Source organism: Mangifera indica, chromosome 14, assembly GCF_011075055.1.
Source record: "Mangifera indica cultivar Alphonso chromosome 14, CATAS_Mindica_2.1, whole genome shotgun sequence".
Taxonomy (NCBI): domain Eukaryota; kingdom Viridiplantae; phylum Streptophyta; class Magnoliopsida; order Sapindales; family Anacardiaceae; genus Mangifera; species Mangifera indica.
The window spans coordinates 7753937-7775860 of record NC_058150.1 but is presented as its reverse complement, the minus strand read 5'-3'; the positions used below and the strand labels follow the sequence as shown (position 1 = coordinate 7775860).

Genomic DNA, 21924 nt, shown 5'->3' with positions numbered 1-21924 from the left:
TCTAGTTTAAAAAACTAATAATTTTCTACTATAATAAAACTTTGAAAAAAATGACATTTTCCCCCCTAAGGTTTCAATTTATCTGATAGCTCAAGTGAATTCGCCCATCGTGGTGAAGAAGCATTGATGAAGGAGCGTCTTTTCATGTGGAAGCCTCTGGGATAGAAGATTGACACTTGATTTCCAAATGAGATCGGAGATTGACGATTTAAGGGAATCTGGTGGCTTTGGGATCGTCATCGCCCAGAACTATCTTTTGTTGACACTTTTGGACTACGCATCATCATCCAGAAGCATCGGTGAAGGATGTTTCTTCGTCACCGAATCCTTTGTCAATGCATCTTTGCACGACAGCTAGATTCCCTTGGCAACTAGATTCTGTTCAGCCGCCAAAAAAATTGAAACCCTTAGGGGGAAGCAATTTTTCAAAGTTTAATTCTGAGGGAAAATTATTAATTTTCTAAACTAAAGGGAAAATTGAGATTTTATGGTTTAATGATAAAATGATGATTTTATCCTTGTTTCTAATAGAAAATTTCAACAAAAGTTAGGTCATGGGTGGGTATTTGGGTTTTTAAACTATCATAGGTATGATTTTGAAATTAAACTAAAACTTGGGTGGGAAATAGTCCTTTGCCCTTAAAAATTATATAAAAGTATTTACTATTTTGAAAATTAGATCGAATCAGCTCTATGTCTGATTCGATTAACATTAAAAGTGATTTACTTATTGACTCGGTTAAAATTGGTAGAACCAAGTTTGAGTAATTTTTAAGGTACTTTTAAAAAATTTAATTATTTTATATTAGACTGGATAAATTTCTATAAGTGTGTAAGAAAATAATAAGTTCAAAAATAAAATGAAAAGGAAGAAAAAAAATATCTCATTATTTATTTATTTATTTTTTTGTATCATAACATGTGGACTTTTTTCATCTAATTGTTTCATTAAAATCAAGTAAATAATTATCACTTCTTAGAAAAAATATGTTCTAATTATTATCGATTTGGATATCATAATTATTTTTTTTTTTTTTTTGCAAATTTTTAAGCTTTAATTTGATATTATTTAAAAAATTCATTATAAATTGATAATAAGTTGAATTGATCAATTTTCGATTGAATCGATTGAACTATAAATTAATAAAATAATCAATTTAATCACTAGTCTAATTTTAAAAATACTGAAAATATTTAATCTAAATCCATTTTTTTATAAACAGTATCGTGTCACGTTAATAAATACAAACACAACATTATTTAAATAAGGATAGGATTAATATTAATTATGTTAGTGTTATATTCAAGCTAAAAAGGTCCCAATCTATGAAGTCGTTTAGGGGACACAACCTATTAAAATAGTTGTATAATCTATTTATGCATAATTTTACCATTTGTATATTGAATATATGTTTATTATATAGTTAATTATTTGTTTAAAACACGATTAATAAATAAATTAAAAACATGACCAACATACCAAATAAAGTTAAGTCACAAGTTACGTATGCGTTAATATTGGGCTATGAATACTTAAGCCAATTCATGTCATGTCCAATTAGAAATAACATGTGTAAATTATGTAAAATATCACTAATAATCAAATTTAGGGTTGTATTTAAACTAAGTTAACTCGATTCAATTCGAATATAATTCTAATCAAATCGTAAAATAATTATTTAACCCTTGTATATAATGATTTTTGTAAAATTGAAATGATGACATTAAGGTTCCTTGAATAAGGATCATAGTATAACTTTTTGGTTTTATTGGACCAAAGGGTTATAACTTAAAAGTCTTTCTAGCTTAAAACTTATTGCAAGTGCATTCAAGAAAATTTAGACCACACCTTGTATTGTATTTGGTAATTTTGTGTTAAAAATTAATTTAAAATAAAAAAGTTTGATTTTGTTTGACCCAGATATGAAAATATATAGATTTATCTTTTTTTTTTTTTTAATTTTGAAAAAGAAAATAATAGATGACCATATATTCCATAAAATAAAAAGAAATAGTAATTGAAATTTACGTGGAAATACACTTATCATAAATTCAAAAAACAAATTTGAAATTGAGAATATATTTGAAGAAATTACATAAAAATAATTAATAAATAAGAAGCACATGAAGTAAGGGAATAGAAGTCAAAAGTAGTTGAAGAATAACAATAAAAAGGTCAAAGCTCTTTTTCTTACCTAAGTTTTGATGTGTTTTTAAAGTTTTATTCATAGAATTTCAAAAATTTAAATATTTATTTATGAGTCGTTAACCTTAACAAAGATAAGAGATAAAATCGTTATTTTATTACTAAACCTTAAAATCTAAAAGTTTTTATCATTTTTTCTTATTTAGTTTAGAAAACTAACAATTTTTTTAATTCAAAAGTTTACAAAATTCATTTTTTCCCCTAAATTTTTTTTTCCCATTCTATGACAAGGGGAATCAACTACCATTGTTGATCGGCCACCTTAACATTTTTTTCTTTAGTCATCGGCCTTCTCACCAAAGTAGGTTCGTCGGATGAAGACCAATCAACTCCTGTACAAAGGCCGACGACTGAAGAAGAAGATGCTAGGGTGGTCGGTTGATGACGACAACAGATGCCCTACATAAGAGAATAAAGAAAAAACTTCAAGGGAAAAAATAAAAATTTCAAATTTTGGGTGAAGGAGAATTGTTAATTTTCTAAATTATAAGGGGAAAATGATATTAATTATTAGAGTTTAATAGTTTAATAGTAAAATGATAATTTTACCTCTTATAATTAATGGTTTTGATTAAGGTTTACAATTTATGGGCCGATATTTAGGTTTTTTAAATCTCCTGGATGGAATTAGCGGCCATCAAAACTTGGGTGGGAATAAGTCGTTCGGCCCAATAAAAAATAAAAGAAAAGAAACATTTTGGAAATGTTCAATTAACCCCAAAAGTTTCAGCGTTTGTGTTAAATTTCTAAAATAAAAAAATTGGCAAGCCAAAAGCTAAGGCACCAAATAAAAACAAACAAATACTGTGCCGTTTTACTTAGCCATACGAGCCGAGCCGAGCCGAGCCTCCGCTGCTTTATTTATCCTATCATCTCAAAATGTCCGCCAGTTATGGGACCCACACAAACCCCGTAGCCCAATAGCCGTTGAGATGATTTCCCAATATGATTCTTCCACGTTTCAATTCGAGCATCCCTAAAGTCTGACACGTGCCTCGATGTCATGTTTTTGCTTTGACTGCTAAAGTCCGCCCTTTGATAACCTGCGCCGGGGGAACACTGTTAGGTCGGTGATTCAATGGACCCACTGGTCCCATTGCGGTTGACTTTTTAGACGTACTTATCCACATGGCTTCTTTACTCTCTCTTTATCATATAATCTAATAAATTAATAGTAATAAATAATTGTTATTTATTTATTTATTTATTACATTAGAACAATTTCCTTTATTAATTAATCATATAATATCAATTATTAATAATTCTTTATTTTTATTAAAATTATGAAAATACTTTTCAATTAATTTTAAATATTAAATATAAATATTATTCTATTATTTTTTCATTGTTCTTCAAATGTTTTGGACTTTTTTTTTGTTGTATTACTCTTATCTGCAAGTTAGATCAATTTTAGTTTGGTTTTATTTTGGCCTAGGAAACCAAGATGCTTGGTCTTGTTGCGCACTTTTTTTTTCCTTCCCTTGCCCCACCTCAAGAAACCTTTGAGTTGTCACATCGCACCACTCCTTCCTGACTAGTGGCCATCCACCAGTAGCTATCAATTCACCTTCATTAGAAATCCAAGTATCTATCATCTTCAAAGTCACTGAATGTTACAGGTCCATCCTTCTTCTCGGTAACATGGTCATGCCTCCTTCTCAGCATCCTTCTTCTCCATAATGAGGTCATGCCTCCTCCTTCTCAGCATCCTTATGTGTTCATGGCTCTTGTTTCTTTTTTGGTGTTCAAGACTGAATTTTATTGATAATGGATAAATTGTTTTAATTTTTTGGTTCTTCGGCAATCCACACCATTTTCAACTAAACTTGAAGCAAGACTCAAATCGGAACATTCGATATAGTCAAGGTTGTTAGTCTATAAAGCACCCATATATCTATATAAGAAGTTAGTTGTTCAACAAATGGTTTTTACTTTTTTACTCTTTATTCTTTTATTGCGTAACGAAAATTGATTTCTTTAAAAGAATACTTATATGATATAAAAATAAATTCATTATCTCTTATATACGAAGTCTTCTCTTTTATCACTCCAAATAAAGAGTTGGTTGGTAATAAAGAACTTTGAGATTTAATTTACACACTTTTGTGTAAAGGAAATTTGTTTGCTTGAAACTTAAAAATAAATTTGCCAAGTTTAGGACTAAAGTCAACAAATTAACTTGATTACACTTAGATTGGAGATCTAAGAAGTATAATTTGAAAATTGAATTTTAAGATTAATTTTTAACTCAAACCCATATTTAAGAAAGCAATCTGTCCATGAACAAAAATTTCATAGTGAATGAAATCTTAGGTTAAGGGAATTAAAGAGCTGTAGAGCCACAATCTGGAATTTGAAATAAAAGAAAAAAGGTGATTGGGAGTAGGCCTACTACCAATAGTGAGTACACAAAAGAGTTGATAAAAGAAAGAAAACAAAGCATTTTGTCTTACGTTATACCCAGCAAGCATGCTGTCCAACTTTAATTCAGGAGAATATTTTCTCAGTTTACTATTATTAATATTCTTATTTTACCTATTATTATTATTAATAATAATATTATTCATAGAGGAAAGAAGTGGGAATTTCATATGCTTTTCCTTTTTATGACAAATGATCTTTAAACTTTAACTTTATGGAGTAAAGCATGAAAAAGTAAAACAGAATGCATTGGGATCTGAGAAATTTAGCAGAACCATATATGATTGAAATTCTGAATTTTGTTCTTGATTTTAGGGGTCTTAATTATCTGAAAAATGTGGAGAAAAGAATAGTAAAAAGGGGGGAAAATGAAGAGGGTGTTGAAGAGTATGGATTTGAAATTTGTTGTTTAGAATGAGATAAAAATTTTAAACCAAAAAATCAAAGTTAAACACAGTACTTGTTTTGTTTCAAGTGGAGATATTCAAAATGGTCCCATGCCCATGCATGCTTTGCCCTATCCTATTGGCTTTTTTTGGTCTAGCTAGACTGCCTGCTTGTGCTTGCTTAGAGGAATTAAAAAAGGTAAAATTAATCTGTTGGATGAATTGCTTTTTGTTGTTCTGATTTTGCAGACTTATGCCATCCACAAAGTCCTTTTCTTGTTTCTCATCCAAAATTTCTCTAGTGGAAAGTGCTTTTGTCCACTCAAATTGATTTGTAAGCATGTAGTTATTGGATAAATGTATACATAAGAAGTAGTTTGAGTGACAAAAAAAAAAAATTCAAATATAAAAATAAGAGTTTAAATCCTATGCGATATTTAAAGGCTAAACACTTGACCTCTGAAGGGACAATTCGGCTAGCTGAATTTTCATTCAAATTGAGACTTTCTCATCTATTTCATTGCAAACTTTCACCGATCTTATTATTTAAAAGACATGACTTAAAAAAAATAATATTATACATACCACTTTGAATACACAAACGAATACACATTTAACAGTTACATGATTTCAAACATGATCAGATGCGAAAACCAATTGATACAAGAGAATGGAATTCATTTGCTATCGAAAACATTTTACATGAGGTTTAACTGATGCTCAAGTATAAAAACTGACTGAGGATTCGTTCATACATAAACAATTTTTTCATGCTTAAGCCCATTTTCATGTTAATTGCGCCTAAAACGTGATGCTCACATTGATTTTTTTTTTTTGCACTTTTGATTAGATTAATAATTTACAATATAATTCTTTCTTTTTTTTTTTTTCAAACAAAAAATGAACGATAAGAGTGGCAAGAAACTTTCAGATGTCATGTTAAACGACATTCAATCATGGAATGGAACTAGCAAGAAAAAGAAAAGAATAATTTTCCACCCAGCTAGTGTTGAGCTTAAAAATTGATTCCAGAAAAACTGCTGACATGTTATCCTCTTCTACCACAAATTATGCAATTGCCAAAATAATTTCCACAGAATCAACATTATTACTGGTGCTGGGGTTCATCAATTGCCATCACCTAGAATATATTCCCTTTTTAAAGTACTTCAATCAATGCTTTCGGGAATTCTGGATCTGAACAAATTTCTGTCATGGATCACATTCTTTGTAGCTGTCACACATCTGAACCCCATAACTTATGATAATTTTATAAATGATAATGAAAATAAATGCACCATAAGTACATAGCCAAAATTTTAACCTAAAATGGAAATATGGAACACAGGAAACAACATTCCACTGAAATTCACATAAATTTCCTTGATATTCAGATCATTCATGGAATATTTGTTAGTTTTGATTTTGCGAAAATTCATTAAATCACCCAAAAACATCTAAGTTTTCCAATTCCTATTTGGCCAGAAGCTAACCAAGTCACTGTTTCCTTCCCCTTCCTTTCTTTCCTGGCTGAGCTTCCATCTGTTCTTTGCCAGTAACTTCTGAGATATCCACTACAGTAAAGAGGAAGAAAAACTAATTAGAACAACTTGATCTAATCAGTATCCAAAACTGAAATTAATGTATGCTCAAAACACGAGGCAACTGAAATATCATGCCCTTTTTGAACCATATTAGAGCATTTTCAAGTTTATACATGAAATTTCAAAACAAGATTGTTCCATGGGTTTCACTTTGTTAGCATATGCTTGAATACTATTTTATTTTGATACCATTTAAGACCATCCTTTAATAAAATCCAATATACAAACAGTTTTTTTGGTTTTGAAACCAGCAATACACAATTCTATTTCCATGACAATATAGACTTAAGAAGGAACGAGAAAGGTTTAGAGAAAGATGATACCATCTGGTCCCCGGGCCATCAAAGCAAAGAATATATTGTTCAGTTTTTCCATTTTCTTAGCATCCTGTGCTTGGTCGGTCTTAAACTTGAAACACTGGCCAAAAAAAAAAAAAAAAAAACTAAGAAACATAAGAGCTTAAAATTGTGACACAAGGATACTCAGCAATACAAGTCATCATTTCTACTTAAATAGACCTCAAATACATTGTAAAGGGGAAATTAAAATATGAACGGCAACGTCAACACAAAATCATTCAATTATCAACTACTCACTCATTCACTCATAAGGACATTAACAATAATGCAAATTTTGCTAGTACTTAAGGTTAGTATAACTTCTTGCCCATCATCTGCCTTCAGAATTAAAATAGCAAAACTCACCACACTAACAGAGCCAGATTTCAGATTCTCCATTGGGGGTAAAAAAAGTGAAAAAACTGATGAAATGCAGCACCTCAGATCAATGCAAGGTCCTCCAAGATCTTCAAATGACAAGCCACAAAAAATGAGAAGCCCCACCAAAACTCCTTTGTAAACTATAACAGTCATAGAGAAAGGCTAATCATGATAGAAACCTACGTTTAACCTTTGAAAAATTAAGGAAATCACAGGAAATTTACAGACAAAGTCTTCTATGACATTTCATTCACTTAAATTCTCAACCCACTATTTATATAAAAGCAAGTCGAACACTGTCCATTTTCTAACCCAGAGCTTTCCTTAAAAGTTGCCACTTTGCGAAAGAAATGTCACTTTGATTAGTTTCATGGATTTCCCAAACCTGGAGTAAGTTTTGGCTGCAACATTCCATATCTTCCATGCACTATCAAGGAGAAGATATCTCTTCACCATTTATGGATCCATGGCATTAATAAGCCACGATATAACTAAGGAGTTCCTCCCACAGTAGAGTTGAGGGATCGGTGGGGTTTGGTCTTTGCCTCCTTTCACAAGTAATGAAATCTTCCAATCCTCAAGTATTAATAAACAATTTGCATAAACAGGACCAGACCATATAATTGCTGCTCTTTAGTCTCACCGGACTAGACTGATAAGAAGAGGCAAATTATCCATGTGAGCATTCACATTCCAAAAGTACCCTTCATAGTCTTAGACATATTCACCAAAATTCACAAATTGGTGCATATTAATGAAGATCAGTGGCTTAAAAATCTGTAGAGTTCATATCTCCGGAAAGGATGATGATTGGCAAGATTTCTAACAAGTTCATAGTCTTGCTGGCAATATCCAAGGTCTAGGGAGGAATTCTGGCAAGTTCAGAACATTGTCAACAAGATCCAAGGTCTGACAGAGACTTCCAACAAGCTCACAGTCTCTCCAGTCAGATCTGAGAATGAGACAGATTTTCAGTCAAATCTGAGGTCTAAGAGAGGATTTTTGACAAGCTTAAAGTCTCACCAATAAGATCTGAGGCCTGACAGGGATTTTGGGCAAGCTCACAGTCTCACCATTGTTTTCATTATATCTTTCAAATGTTTACAAGTATATACAAGACTCAAGATTTTCAATTTTTGACTACTAACCCTTGTTCCAACAACCTACTCCCTAGGACAAATACACCTACACCAGTTAACAAAGATCATACATGGCAACATAAGAAAACTTTTTCTTCTCATTGTTTTCATTATATCTTTCAAATGTTTACAAGTATATACAAGACTCAAGATTTTCAATTTTTTCCTACAACATACTCTCTAGGACAAATACACCTACACCAGTTAACAAAGATCATAAATGGTGATATATGAGAAGATTCTCTTTTGCAACTTCTCTTCCAGTAACTTACTAAAACCCAAAAAGTACTAACGAAAATGAAAAGGTTCAATTTACATTTGCAAACACATCAATTCTGACTTTCCCTTCGAACAACCATTACTTTTAATTGCTATTGTCTATCAAAATTAAGGCATGATTCAAAGACATTAACACAACCATGCATGGGGATTGATTATTGACAATGAAACACTTTAGGAGTCTACATTCTAATGGACTCAAGTCTTCCCACCCAGGCTAATGGGATTGCAAATCTAAATTGCATATGCAAGTTAACAGGCCTAAGAACTTCATCTAAAATCTTTTCTATCTAAATAAAGACTGAAAACCCAACACAACCAATTATAATCTGTTATACTAGGAGTCTGATGGGAACCTAATAAGAAAGGTTTATATGTGCAGGGAAAAAAATGCAAGGGGCAGGAGGATTCCAGCTGAAGAAAAGGGAGAGAGCCAAATGTAGCAACTCCGTTGGATGACACCTAGCAAGCGAATAGTGCAGGGAATGTGTGAGTTAGTTATGGAAATTTGTATATAGGAGAAGGATTAGAGAGTGTGGGGGCAGCAACTATTGAGAGAGAAAAATGATTGTTAAGTTTTTGTATTTGGGAGCACTGGCCTCCAATAGCCAGATTTTATGTCTTTCTTTACTGTTCTGCTGACTGTCTTTTCTTGTTAATTTCTTACTAAAATACAGCCATCAAATACTGCTCATTATGCTCAGTTTTGTATCAGTTTTATGAATTGAAGTTGATGAATGCAATACGGTTTATGAACTCCATTGCTTGATGATTTCTTATCTCTTCTCTACTATCTTCTCCATCTGATTTTCATTTTTCATAGCTGTTTCAGAGTTAAGAAACTTGCTGGAAAGAAAGTGAAAAGGGTGACTTATACTGTGTTGCCATACTTTTGAGGTGCCGACTGGAAAGAGTTTTCTTGGGTGAAAGGAGGCTGTCCTGATTTCACCACCAGAATTTGCAGAAACAAGACTAGGTGCCACAGCAGATACCACCCATCCGGCAACATTTTCTGGGTACGTATCAAGTTAACAGGCCTAAGAACTTCATCTAAAATCTCTTTCTATCTAAATGAAGACCGAAAACCCAACACAACCAATTAAAATTCTGTTGTACTAGGAGTCCAGTCCCATACCAAGGATTGAAATAAAACAGGGATATACTAAGATTTCTTGTACAGTGAAACTAAGACAATCACACCAAAGAACACTTACTTTTTTGGTCTTTCAGCAATGCAGCAAAAGTCTACACAAATGCGATCTAGGTACACATCTTATGATCCCAGGGAAACATGTCAACATTAACGAAGTTAATCCCAGCAAATGTATTTCTCAAACAAGGCAAAGCATATTAAAGTTACATCAAGTTGCAAAATGTGAAGGCATTAAAAGATAGAGTCCATAGATACATTATTCTGAAAAAAAAAAAAATCACATTCATAAGCACTAACTTTAGCAGACTTAAATTCACTAGCTCACAGGTCAATTCGACGTTTGACCAAATCACCCAACATAGAAATTGTACTACAATCTATAGGCAAAGTTAATATATAATATAGACGTTAAATTCAACAAATAAGACGAAGTGAATCTAGTTCTTGCCTCTTTGTTATCAGTGACCTTGAGAACCAATTTACCATCGCAATGCCGATACTTCATGCAGTACCTCGTCTACATCCACGGTTTCATCCAAAACATCACAGAAAAGAAAAAATAGCATTATTAATTAAGCAGAACAAAAATTATCAATCAATTCAACCTATTTTCCCGATATTAAAACAAAATCTTAAAATGCAAACTACGGCGTTTATCAATTTGAAAGAAAATAAAGTATTAAATCTAGAATCATACAGATTGGGGATCGGCTCTGTACAACTGCACAGATCGTTCGACGAACTCGTCCCAGGAAGTTATGTAAACCATGGTTGTACGAAGAGAACCAGATCGAGGTATTTGAGAGTCGCCAAAAATCAACTGGATCGACGAACTCGTCCCAGGGCTTACCTTTTTACGATTATCTGCAGTCAATCAACTTTAGTGGCCATTTAGGGCGTTTGGGTATAGGGATTTAGAGGTCCCTTATAAATATATCTTTTATTATATACCTTTTTTTTTTTTTTTTTTTAAATAGTTTATTAATAATAAAAGATTACGATAATCGTCTATTGTTAATATTAACTAGATAGATAATATAAATAATTATTTGAATATCATCATTATTATTAAAATAATTTTGATTTTAGTATAATTATATTATTATTTATTAATTATTTAAAAAAATAAATTTATTTTTAACTAATATAACAAATAATATAAAAATATTTAAAAATAATTATATTTAAAAATATTTAAGTAAAATAATTTATTAATATTATTTTATTATCTTTAACTTAATATAATAATTATTTATATTTATTAAATATAATATTAATTTATACCCAATAATTTTTTAAATAATTTATTTTTAAAATAATTTTCTTATTTTGATAATAAAATATTACCAAAATTAAATATCCTCTAAATGTTTTTTCTCTCAAATTGATAGTCTAGATAGACCTAAGTTCAGAGGGGCTAATATATTTGCCTGGTCAGCGATTTAATCAGTGAAATTTTTGTTATGATTGCAGAAGCAAAAACTACAACGTTTTATTCAATTATTTTTATCACATTCAATGAAAATGATAAGGCTTCAAGAAGTGATTGATTCAACAAATGAATGAAGGGAGACAAAATCAAGAACCGAAATTATCAAAGTTTGAAAGAAAAATGAAGTGAAAATGAGAGGGGTCTAGAAGTAAAGAGAAAGAGACAATTTTTATATGAAAAAAATTGTGAGTACAGTATATATTTTACCCATTTATATAGGTGGGTAGCACAATTACAAGTTAATCCTTATTTTGTTTTCAACTAGTAATTGGAGATTGACATGTTTAAAAACTTACAGTCTCACCCATGTACTAGTATTTCCCCTAAACTTAAAACTGCATTTCATTCTCACCGTTACTAACATCCCCACTTGAACTCAAGTTTCTTCATATCTCAACAACGTGGCACTTGGCATTTGGGCATGACATACTCAACTAAACACTTTTTTAGTTTCCCTTTTTCTTTTCTTTGTTTTGGAAGAGAATGTCATACCTGAATCCATTATAGAACAATGACTTATCAGTATTCAGTTGAACAAGACAAAGAAAGTCAAAAGGAAATGTTAACTTATAAAAGAAATCTTCTTCTGTGAGTATATCTTTGAAGTGGGTAAATACCTATGCACTGGTATTGCATAAGACTTAACACTATGAACACAGTGAGGAAAAAAAAATAATGTTAAAAGGATGTAAAAGTGACCTTTAAGAGATGTTAGCAACGATGCATTCTAGATCAGATAGGGTAATAAGAAAAATTAAGTTGTGAAGAATTAATAAACTGAGTACATCAAAGGAAATTCACTAGAGCTGACCATTTTATCAAATCCACAACATTTCAGTAGACTGCATACAAAAAAACTCAATAGATGAGCCAAATTAATTAATAAACTTTTAAAATCTCATTGCATAATTATTACTTAAACATTAGGCAGAGTGAATCAAACAATATTTGTAGTGAAGCATCATATTCAAATTGTATAACTTGATTCTGGTCAAGATCAAGTAAAGCTTTAATAACTGAGCGAGGTTCAAGTTTAAGTGATAAGAAGATTGATGGATTGAGACATAAAAGAGAAATGTACCTAGTGACATTAGATGTTATGTACTATCATGGTCTAGGTAATTTGCTAGTTTTTTTCCTAGTTAACATGAGATGAATGTTACTGGAGGTGGTATAGTAATTGAGGGTGACCTTGTCAAGGTTACAATATGAGATTAGTCTTATGAATGAGAAAGTCATGTTAAGATAGATTGACTAAGTATTGGTTGAGAGGGTAACTTTGGAGTAGTGTGAAGGAGGGAAGGAAAATGTCTAGCAAATGATAATATGTTGCTTTCAAAAGCAGTCTAAACACAATCATTTATAAGAAAAGGGAAGCTGACCTCTGAAAAGCTTATTAAAATTAGGATAGAGGACACTTGAAGATTGTGTTAAACAAAGGGTTTAAACAAACTGGAGGGTGAACACCTAAAACTAAGTTGATTATCTTGGATAGAGGAGGAAGTTGTTGGACATGACTAGGAAGAGGTAACTTCTCCAAACTTGAGGTCATGAATAAAGAGAAACTCATTTTCATTAATTTTACATTATGCATAATATAGATCATACCTGTGATAAATAGACACTTATAGCCTTTGTGATAAAGACTATAACTAATAAATACACACTTCTCAGTATGAAAGTCAAATTTGTTAGAGTGATAAGGTCTTAAGTAGGGAAAGGTAATACAACCAAACACCCTAAGGATAAAGTAGTTGGGAGGCTTGTGAAATAGTAGCTTGAATGGTGATTCAAAATTTAACATTATGGATGAGAGCTTATTGTTAATGTAAATTGAAGTTGGAAATGCAAGCAATGGCTTGCCATAGTGAGCCAACGGGGTTAGCCCATTCTTAACAACTTATCTATGTTTTCTCTCAGCCCTTTCATTTTGTTAATGAGTGTAAAGGAAATGGTGCCTAAATGTTATGCCATGACTTGCCAAGTATTGAGCAAGAGGTTTGTATTCCCCTCCCTAATCAGATTGAATACACTTGACTTAAGTTTGAATTATCTCTCAACTAGCTTATAGAAGTGTATGAAAATAACCTTAGTTTCAAATTTGAGTTTTAGTGGGAATATCCATGTAAACCTACTACAGTTATTAATAAAATGGTTATAGTGTTTGTATCCTTCTTATGACATAATAGGTGAAGGTTCCCGAAGATCAATGTGAATGAGTTTAAGAGGATGAGTGGCTCTAGAGGTGAAAGAAGGAAATGTGTTATATGTTAACTTTCTTTACTAGCGAACATTACAAAAAGACTTGGAAATGTCTACAAGGTGGGAAGGTTTAATAAGTTTAAGAACGGAGGAGACATTTATGGTAGATGTCCTAGTCTATGATGCCACAAGTTATAAGTAGACATATTATTGCAATGAACATCAAGACATTGAATTTTATTATTACAATCAATGAAATCACAATTTGAATTATAACCAAAAGTCAATGCAACAGTGTGAGTATAACTGACAACATTATAATTTTTCAAAGCACTTTGGATATAATTGGTATAGAGTGAAGTTTATTTTTTGCTGTCATAGAGAAGGTAGGTTGTTTAGGTAAAGTCAACCTATAGAGGTCATTCTTAAGCTTTCCATGCAATAAGATAACAGAACTTAGTTTATCTTTAATGACACATTGAAAAATTGAGAATTCTACTAGCACATTGTTATCTTCGGTGATTTTGAATATACTAAGTATATTTCTAGTGATATCAATGATACACAAGACATTTTTGAGATGTATAACCTTGGTATGAATGAAACTAGCCAAAGATAAATGACCAGTGTGAAAAATAACAATATTCTCACCATTTCCTACTTGAAATTGGTCAATCCCTTGATAAATTAAAGTAGTTGTAAGTTGAGTGGAATCTAAAGTTACATGGTCAATAGCTCTTGAATCCATGAACCAGGAACTATCTTGCACAATAACAGGTGTGGCCACTGGTGTATTAGAGACAACAAGTTAGTGGACTTTGACAAAACTATTTTGATGAACATTTGATAAATAGTTATGAGTCAAATAAGCTTGATAGGTTCTTATAATGCTTAGGGCAGGAGAGTTTTGTATGATGAGACTAATATTTGTGTCGTAAAAAGAAGACATATTATAAGAAGGATTTTGAACTAGCATAAAGTAGTTCTAGTATGAGTGATCATACGTACTGTAGGTAGGTGAATAAACAGGTTTTATAAATGGGCAGTGAAACAACCACAAGTTCAACCATATTTTTTTGAGAATTTAACTAGACTTTATTATTAAAATAATTTACAAAGTAATTTGAATACCATCATTTTATTAAACATTCTCATAAAATATTTTATTATCGAAGACAATGTGATAACTAATAAGGATAATCTTATTATAAACTCTATATTGATTATTAAAATATTATTAAGATAATCATAATTTTATTACAATTTTATCCTTGGTTATTAATTTTTAAGACAAAATACTCTAATTTTCAATTAAAATAACAAAGCAACATGTATCATATTTTAGAAAAAAATTTTAACAATAAAAAATCTAGAAACAACCTCAGAGCAACCTATCAAGCTTATGATCCTTATAGTTAGTATATTAACATGATCGATTATTGCAATTCTAATTCAATCCATATCACAAAACCATTTGACACATCATAATCTGTCATGTTGCATGACTTTATAAACAACATGCTTTTACAACCAATCTATAACTATAGAAAAGGGGAATGAATCATTTACTTGTCTTCCAACAGTGCTAGTCTTCGCATTGTTATGGACTTTCTGGTGGCTCTAAATCCTTCTCCAATTATCCAATATATCACTAAACTCTCCTAACACTCTTAACTTTGCTCTGGAATGGAGAATGCACAAATGGATTACAAAACCCTACAACTCCTTTTTATTTTGGCAAAATAATGTCATGTACAACAATGCAGTCCTTATGCATAGGGCTTACTTATGATTTTATAGTGAAAACGATGATCCACGATCATTGAAAACATCTTTATCCAAAATTTGAACACCATGTATAAGGTGTACATCACGTTACAAATAATGTTCCTTATTTTTCAAGTGTACAAGTGTATGCCTCTAACATGCATGATTGTACCTCCTCCAACACTTAGCCAATTTCATGTGTTATGTATAAAAGAATCGTTTTACCTTTAAAGGTCTATGTACAGGCTCATATCCCTATAGCGTACAGTTGTACAAGCTCTAAAATAATTACAATTATAAGCCAAAACAAAAGGAAAAGACTAACATACCTTTAAACATACATATGGGTGTTACATGCCTCAAAAGTTGTCATCATGTCACTATAGCTAATGGATACATGTAACACCTCTCTTCAGATACATACCTTTGACGAAAATATGACCCCAAGAAATGTGTACAATTGAAATATTTAATTTAAAACTGCAAAAATTAATGCATGATCACAAATGACAAAGCATGCAAAAAGGTGACATTTAAAAAATGCCTCATTAATTAAAATATAAATAAATGAGTGTTTGAAATCCCATACATGTAGTAGGTAATCTAGAAATAATTAATAACTGTATCTAGAATAATGAAATACTAAGAATAGAAATGAAACATGAAATAACTTTTACATCCTTGCCCTCGCGTAACTATTTACTGGACCATTGGATTCTCCTCTTGCCTTATTACTCACCTTTACCTACAAAATATACAAAAAGAAAACGTGTAAGTGGAAACACTCAGTAAGTCGGTGGCCTCTTGACACCTTAAATAATCATAAATAAAGACTAATAAAACTTGACATCTTATTTGTAAGTTGGAAGTGGTCACAAATCGACATCTCGGTGCCCTAACATAGATCATGACTTAAGTTGAAATTAGCATATTTGATGTCATGGTGAAAGCATAAGACACCTTACGTGTCACTATTTATCTTGCCTTATGCACATGTCATACGACTTATTGGGTTTACTAACTAGGACATCTTGATCACATAGAAAAAAAATTGGTAATAGTCCATTCTCTTACCACATAAGCTAATCAGAACCACTGTTTAAACCATTCGGGAATGACCTCTAACTTGGGTATATATATGGTACATCTTGTCGATTATTTGAAGAATAACTAGAAGCCACAATCTTTACCATGCACACCTGCATTGAACTAAGTGGTTATATGTTTTAGCGTCTAGTGTATGATGCATCTCATGAGTATCTAGTCTTAATGCTTCCACAATATTGTCACTTACACATATAGTTGGTAACTTTTTAGATGTGTACCATTATCCTTAACTTATCTGATTTTTTACCTAGATTCAGCTTGATTTGAGTTTGTGTCATCATCCACTTAGTTTGGCACATATTCTATACGTTTCTTGATTCTCTTATTCTATTATGCTTCTTTTATTTTCTTTCTTTATTCTTCCTTTCTATGGATATAACCTAAGGGTAAAATTATCTTTCACTCTTCTTAAAAGTACACGAATGTGTGCTTACCTTTCCATGTCGATGTGCTTTTTGGGAGATATACATGGGCAGGTGGCATTCAACACATAACCATGTATAGAGCAGTTGCACACGGGGAGTTGCTATACCCACAGTCTCATGTATAATGAATCATGTCCATAAGGTCAAGTGTCTTTTGATGCATGTTGTTCACTTTTGGAAAGCTGTGCATGGGCATGTGTTTCATACCACATGACCATGCATGTCTTTTCTTAGAACAAGCACAAGAAACACGAAGATTCGTTATTTTTCTTAAGTGGCACATGGGTGTGTATACGACCATACACGACCATGTATTGCAATCTGAAAATCTTGTCCTGGGGTTTCTACGTAGATCAAACTAGAATTTCATGGCATTCACACACAACAACAGGTCTCTACTACCCTAGATATATATGCATAAACCTATATATCCAAACATTAACCAAATTGATTTAGTTTCATGGATCAAAGATTTCTCAACTTTTGAATGCAATGCAAAATATATTACAAGCAACCAAGTAGCACTTCGCAAGCTCGTATTCATGGCCTATAAACTGCATCCCTTTTTTTTTGCATGCTTATTACCCAAAAATCCCAAGGAATATCATGAAAATACATGAAGAACACACAAGGTAAATCATAACAAAAAGGAAACACCTAAATCCACAGTTTATCATCATCAAAATCAAACATGCTTTTGATTTCATACATTACAGGAATAACAAACGAATATATGCATCATCTTAGCCATCAATCATCGGGATTCTTAAGATACATAAATCTCATTTGATCATTCATCCCTAGATGGTCAAGGAGAAGACCAACTTACTTGGTTTCCAAAGCATGCTAAACTCTTCATGTGGTGGCAAGTCCTCTGGCATAGACCTGGCCACGAGCCGGTTTGGCCCATGAACCGAATCGAAATTAGTCCATATAAAATCAGAACCAGAACCAAAATAACTGGAATAGGATTGAACCGGAACCGAAACCAGATTTTGACGGTTCGATTTCGGTTTATATAATTTGAAACCGTAAACCGCTGGTTCACACCCGGTTTATGAATCGACGGTTTAGGGTTTCTGAATCGGTAGTTTTATTTTATTTTTTAAAATTAAAAAAAAAGGAACCAACGGTTCCCTTCAAAATCTTTTGTAGGGGGTTGGTCCCCTACAAAAGATTTAAATTTTTTGTAAATTTCGTTTCACCCCCTCTTTTTTTCAAATTTTTTATAAATTTTTTTCTTATATATATCTATTTAATCTCTCAACTCTTCCACACTAAATCCTTCAAACTCTCTCATTTACTCTCATTCTCATTCTTTCAATTTTTAATACTCTCTCAATCTTTCAATCAAATTCTCTCAAATTTAATTAAATTCTTTTTTTATTTTTTATTAATTTCAATTTCAATTTTTATTAGACAATTCATAATTAATTATAGAATTTATTCCTATAATTAATTTTATTTATTATCTTTCATAATTAATCATATAATTTATTTTTTATTATGCAAAGGTAAAAGAACTACGTAGGCTTTAATTATTCTAAACCTCAAGAAGATATGTAAGAAGCTTAATTAAAAAATTAAATCCAAACATTTCTTTTAATTTTCAATTATTGTCATTAATAATTTAAAAATTAAATCAAGATTATATATTAGAATTGACAGTTTAATATCGATTTCGAACCGAAACCGTCGATTCCAAACTGGGGTCATGAACCGGAACCGTTGGTTCTGAACCGTGAACGAACTGCCTTATTACTATTTCAGTTTAGGGTCCTTAATTTTTCGAATTGAAACCACCGGTTCATAAATCGTGGCCAAGACTACTCTAGCATCTAAGGCCTTCTTCTCTCACTACTCTTTCTAAAGGTGCGGTTGTATATATGAAAAAATAAGAAGAAACTAGGTTAAACACATTTTATTTTGCCTTTTGGATGCGATTCACGAAAGTGTATTGTGTTACATAACTAAGGCAACACCCAATTTTGTTACAATCATGTTCTTATCTATTAAATTCAAATTTGCTGAAGATACATAATCATGTATGCCTAGATACACGAGTGTGTATCCCTCTGAAAAACATTAATTAGCTTAATTTAAAACAAAGAAAAAAGACTAAAATGTTTTTAGGCTTATTTGTGAGTGTTATAATACAACATTGCCAAAGTACATCTTATGTATCCTTTATGCCCATAATCTTGGAAGGTAATGCTTCATGTTGGTATGGTCACTAAAACATAATCCTGTCAAGGGTAAACTTGAATGAGTTGAATTTGATGTCAACACCATTTAGTTAAAACTAAAACTCATCAATCAAGTGTACAAGTACTTTATTGAATTGATACTCCATCTATTGGTCGATCAAGGTTGCACATATTTTGGTTGCATCACAAAGGTCCAGATGGTCACTTGTGTTTTAAAGTGGTGAGAAGCCAAGAACTTATCAACAACTACTGAACTTGCTTTAGCCAAACTCTTTTGTTTTTTTTTTTTTTTTTTTATGTTGGAAGCAACATTCTACAATAAATAATCAAACAACTAGTTTATAATCGTAATATGAATATAATCAAACATGCTTACGAAAACAAAACAATAATTTAAAAAAAAAAAACTTGAATGAATTCTTTTCAACTAAAGTTTCATACATATTGCATACATATCATGTATGACTAGAAAATTTCAATTACCCTTACTCATCATAGAAAATTTTAATTATCCCACATAGCTAATTCAATCATGGGTAAATTTCAATTACCCCCACCATGCACGACTTGCATACAACAAGATTTGAAATTTTAATTACCATTTAATTATGAAAATTTTCAATTATCTCTCATTATGTGCATCACACAACCTTTAAATCACATATGAATAAAATTTCAATTACCTCCCTAATGCGTAATTTGCATACCTATAACTAATAAGATGTAAACTTTTATTATACCCTCCTATTTATGCAAAATTTCAATTACTCTCACTATGCACATCATATATACATTTTAAATCATGCATGACAAAATTTTAATTTTTTTTTTAACGAGAAACCTCACTTGAGCTGAATTGTTCATTCAGGATTGAACTAACTACACCGAACATGTCAAGTTGGTTCAACTCTAAAGAAGTGGTTTGACTTGGGTGAGGTTTCTTGTACCAAAAAAAATTAAAATTTTGTCATGCATGAGCATACTATTATAGAATGTAAAATTTCAATTACCCTTTAATTGTGCAAAATTTCAATTACCTCTATCTTGAGCATCACTTATAACTATAACGCATGCATGATAAATATCATTTAACCCTCTACCTTTATTTCTTCTCACTATACATGACTCATATACTAGATGTGAATCATGTATGATAAAAGTTTTGTGAAAATCAATGAATTTCATGTCTAATTTTTCTGTTACTCCATTCTAACACTCTTTAATCACAATAATATTCCCACAACTCAACATAACAATAATCAATCCTTTATATTCCATGAATAAACCCCATAATCAAAAAACTTCAATCACATATTCATGACATCTCCATTATTAATGCAAATTTAAGTAAATCTCTACACTCTAAGTAATAAAAGATGAAGATGAAGACAAACAATTTACTAGTATTTCCTCAATTTTTGCACGAAAAGTTGACGAAATAGTCAAGATTAACAATGATAAGAAGGTATGTGTGATGACTATTCTATATGCAAGTTTTGAAATGAGTCAAACTAAGTCCAAAGCAATTTTATGCAAAGGGTCTAAATCTAATTTGTTGGCTAAAAGTAGACTTGACAATTTATGTTATCAGATCGTGTTTGTATTGTGTTAGTTCAGGTTTCATATTAAAAACTTTCAACTCCAACCTAATCCAAATTAGAATTGTATCGAAATTTTTTAACCCTAACCTAACCCTTAAATATCTGAGTTAACCCAACCTGAATCAAATTGATCCAAAATTATCTATTGTTTTCACTTCCTAAAGTTTTTTACTATTTAAATTTTTTCATCAAATTACCTCAACCTACTATTAATAAAACATAACATTTTATCTTGTTTATAAATGGACTAAAAATTACATACAAAGACCTTTAAAACACATTAATAATCTAACTATCTAAATCATATTTTTACTACTTAATAATAAAATAAAATATTTAAATAAAAATAAAAAATAATTCGAGTAATTACAATTATATAAAAATATAATCATATATATTTTGTAAATATTTCAATTGCTATTGATATTATCTTTCAACATGTTTATAATTTATCTCTAACAAATTCTATTAAAGTAATATTTTTCAAAAACATTATAACCGATTCGAATCGTATTGAGTTACTTTCGTATGAACTCTAACACTATCTAATGTAATTTCAAGTTGTGTTGATTTGATTTGAAATAAATTTCGTATAAAAAAAAAACTAATTCTAACCTGATTATTTTTGTATCATATCTTGTCCGATAAGCAGATCGTATTGAAAATTACTAGTTCTACTAAAAAGAATAACTGAATTAAAATTTGTTTTTTTATAGACCCCTTGAAAATGTGTTATTTGTTGCGTATGTAAATAGATTTCCACAAACATTAGCTTACTCAAATGTGAATTCATTTAAGTCAAAATAATTGCATTATTGTGTTGGAGAAAGAAAGTCTTTGTGAGGACGGGAAAATGAAGAAGAGTATTTAATGCTCCTTATATGATTAAGATAAATGAGTAAATATCTTAGAGAAGTTGATAAAAATTTTCGTATAGATATCTCCTATTTCTCACATTTGTTGACACGCTTCTTCATCCGGCAAAAAAAACATTCACTCAAAATATACTCGCATCCAAATTTGCATCTCTATTCTTCTTTTGATCAATCTCTCTTTACTTTTATTTTGTTCTTATAAATCCTTTGCATATATTTTCTATTTTATTTATAACATTATTTTAATTAATTACCATATTTTCAAATTTTTATTACCTCGATATTGATTGATTTATAATGGTCAAACGCGGTCGTCTAATCGTGTTCCAACAAATATCACA

The 21924-nt window shown here is 30.9% G+C and overlaps 1 protein-coding gene across 1 annotated transcript; it reads right to left on the bottom strand.

Moving 5' to 3' along the window:
• Nucleotides 1-6259: 6259 nt before the first annotated feature.
• On the bottom strand, nt 6260-10828 carry LOC123196988 (signal recognition particle 9 kDa protein). Its single transcript, XM_044611162.1, has 4 exons — nt 10605-10828; nt 10356-10424; nt 6941-7034; nt 6260-6587 (listed from the first exon to the last, which is right to left on the bottom strand). Exons 1-4 carry the CDS (start codon nt 10674-10676, stop codon nt 6511-6513), a joined length of 312 nt encoding a protein of 103 aa, XP_044467097.1. The 5' UTR covers nt 10677-10828; the 3' UTR covers nt 6260-6510.
• Between the last annotated feature and the right edge of the window lie 11096 nt (nt 10829-21924).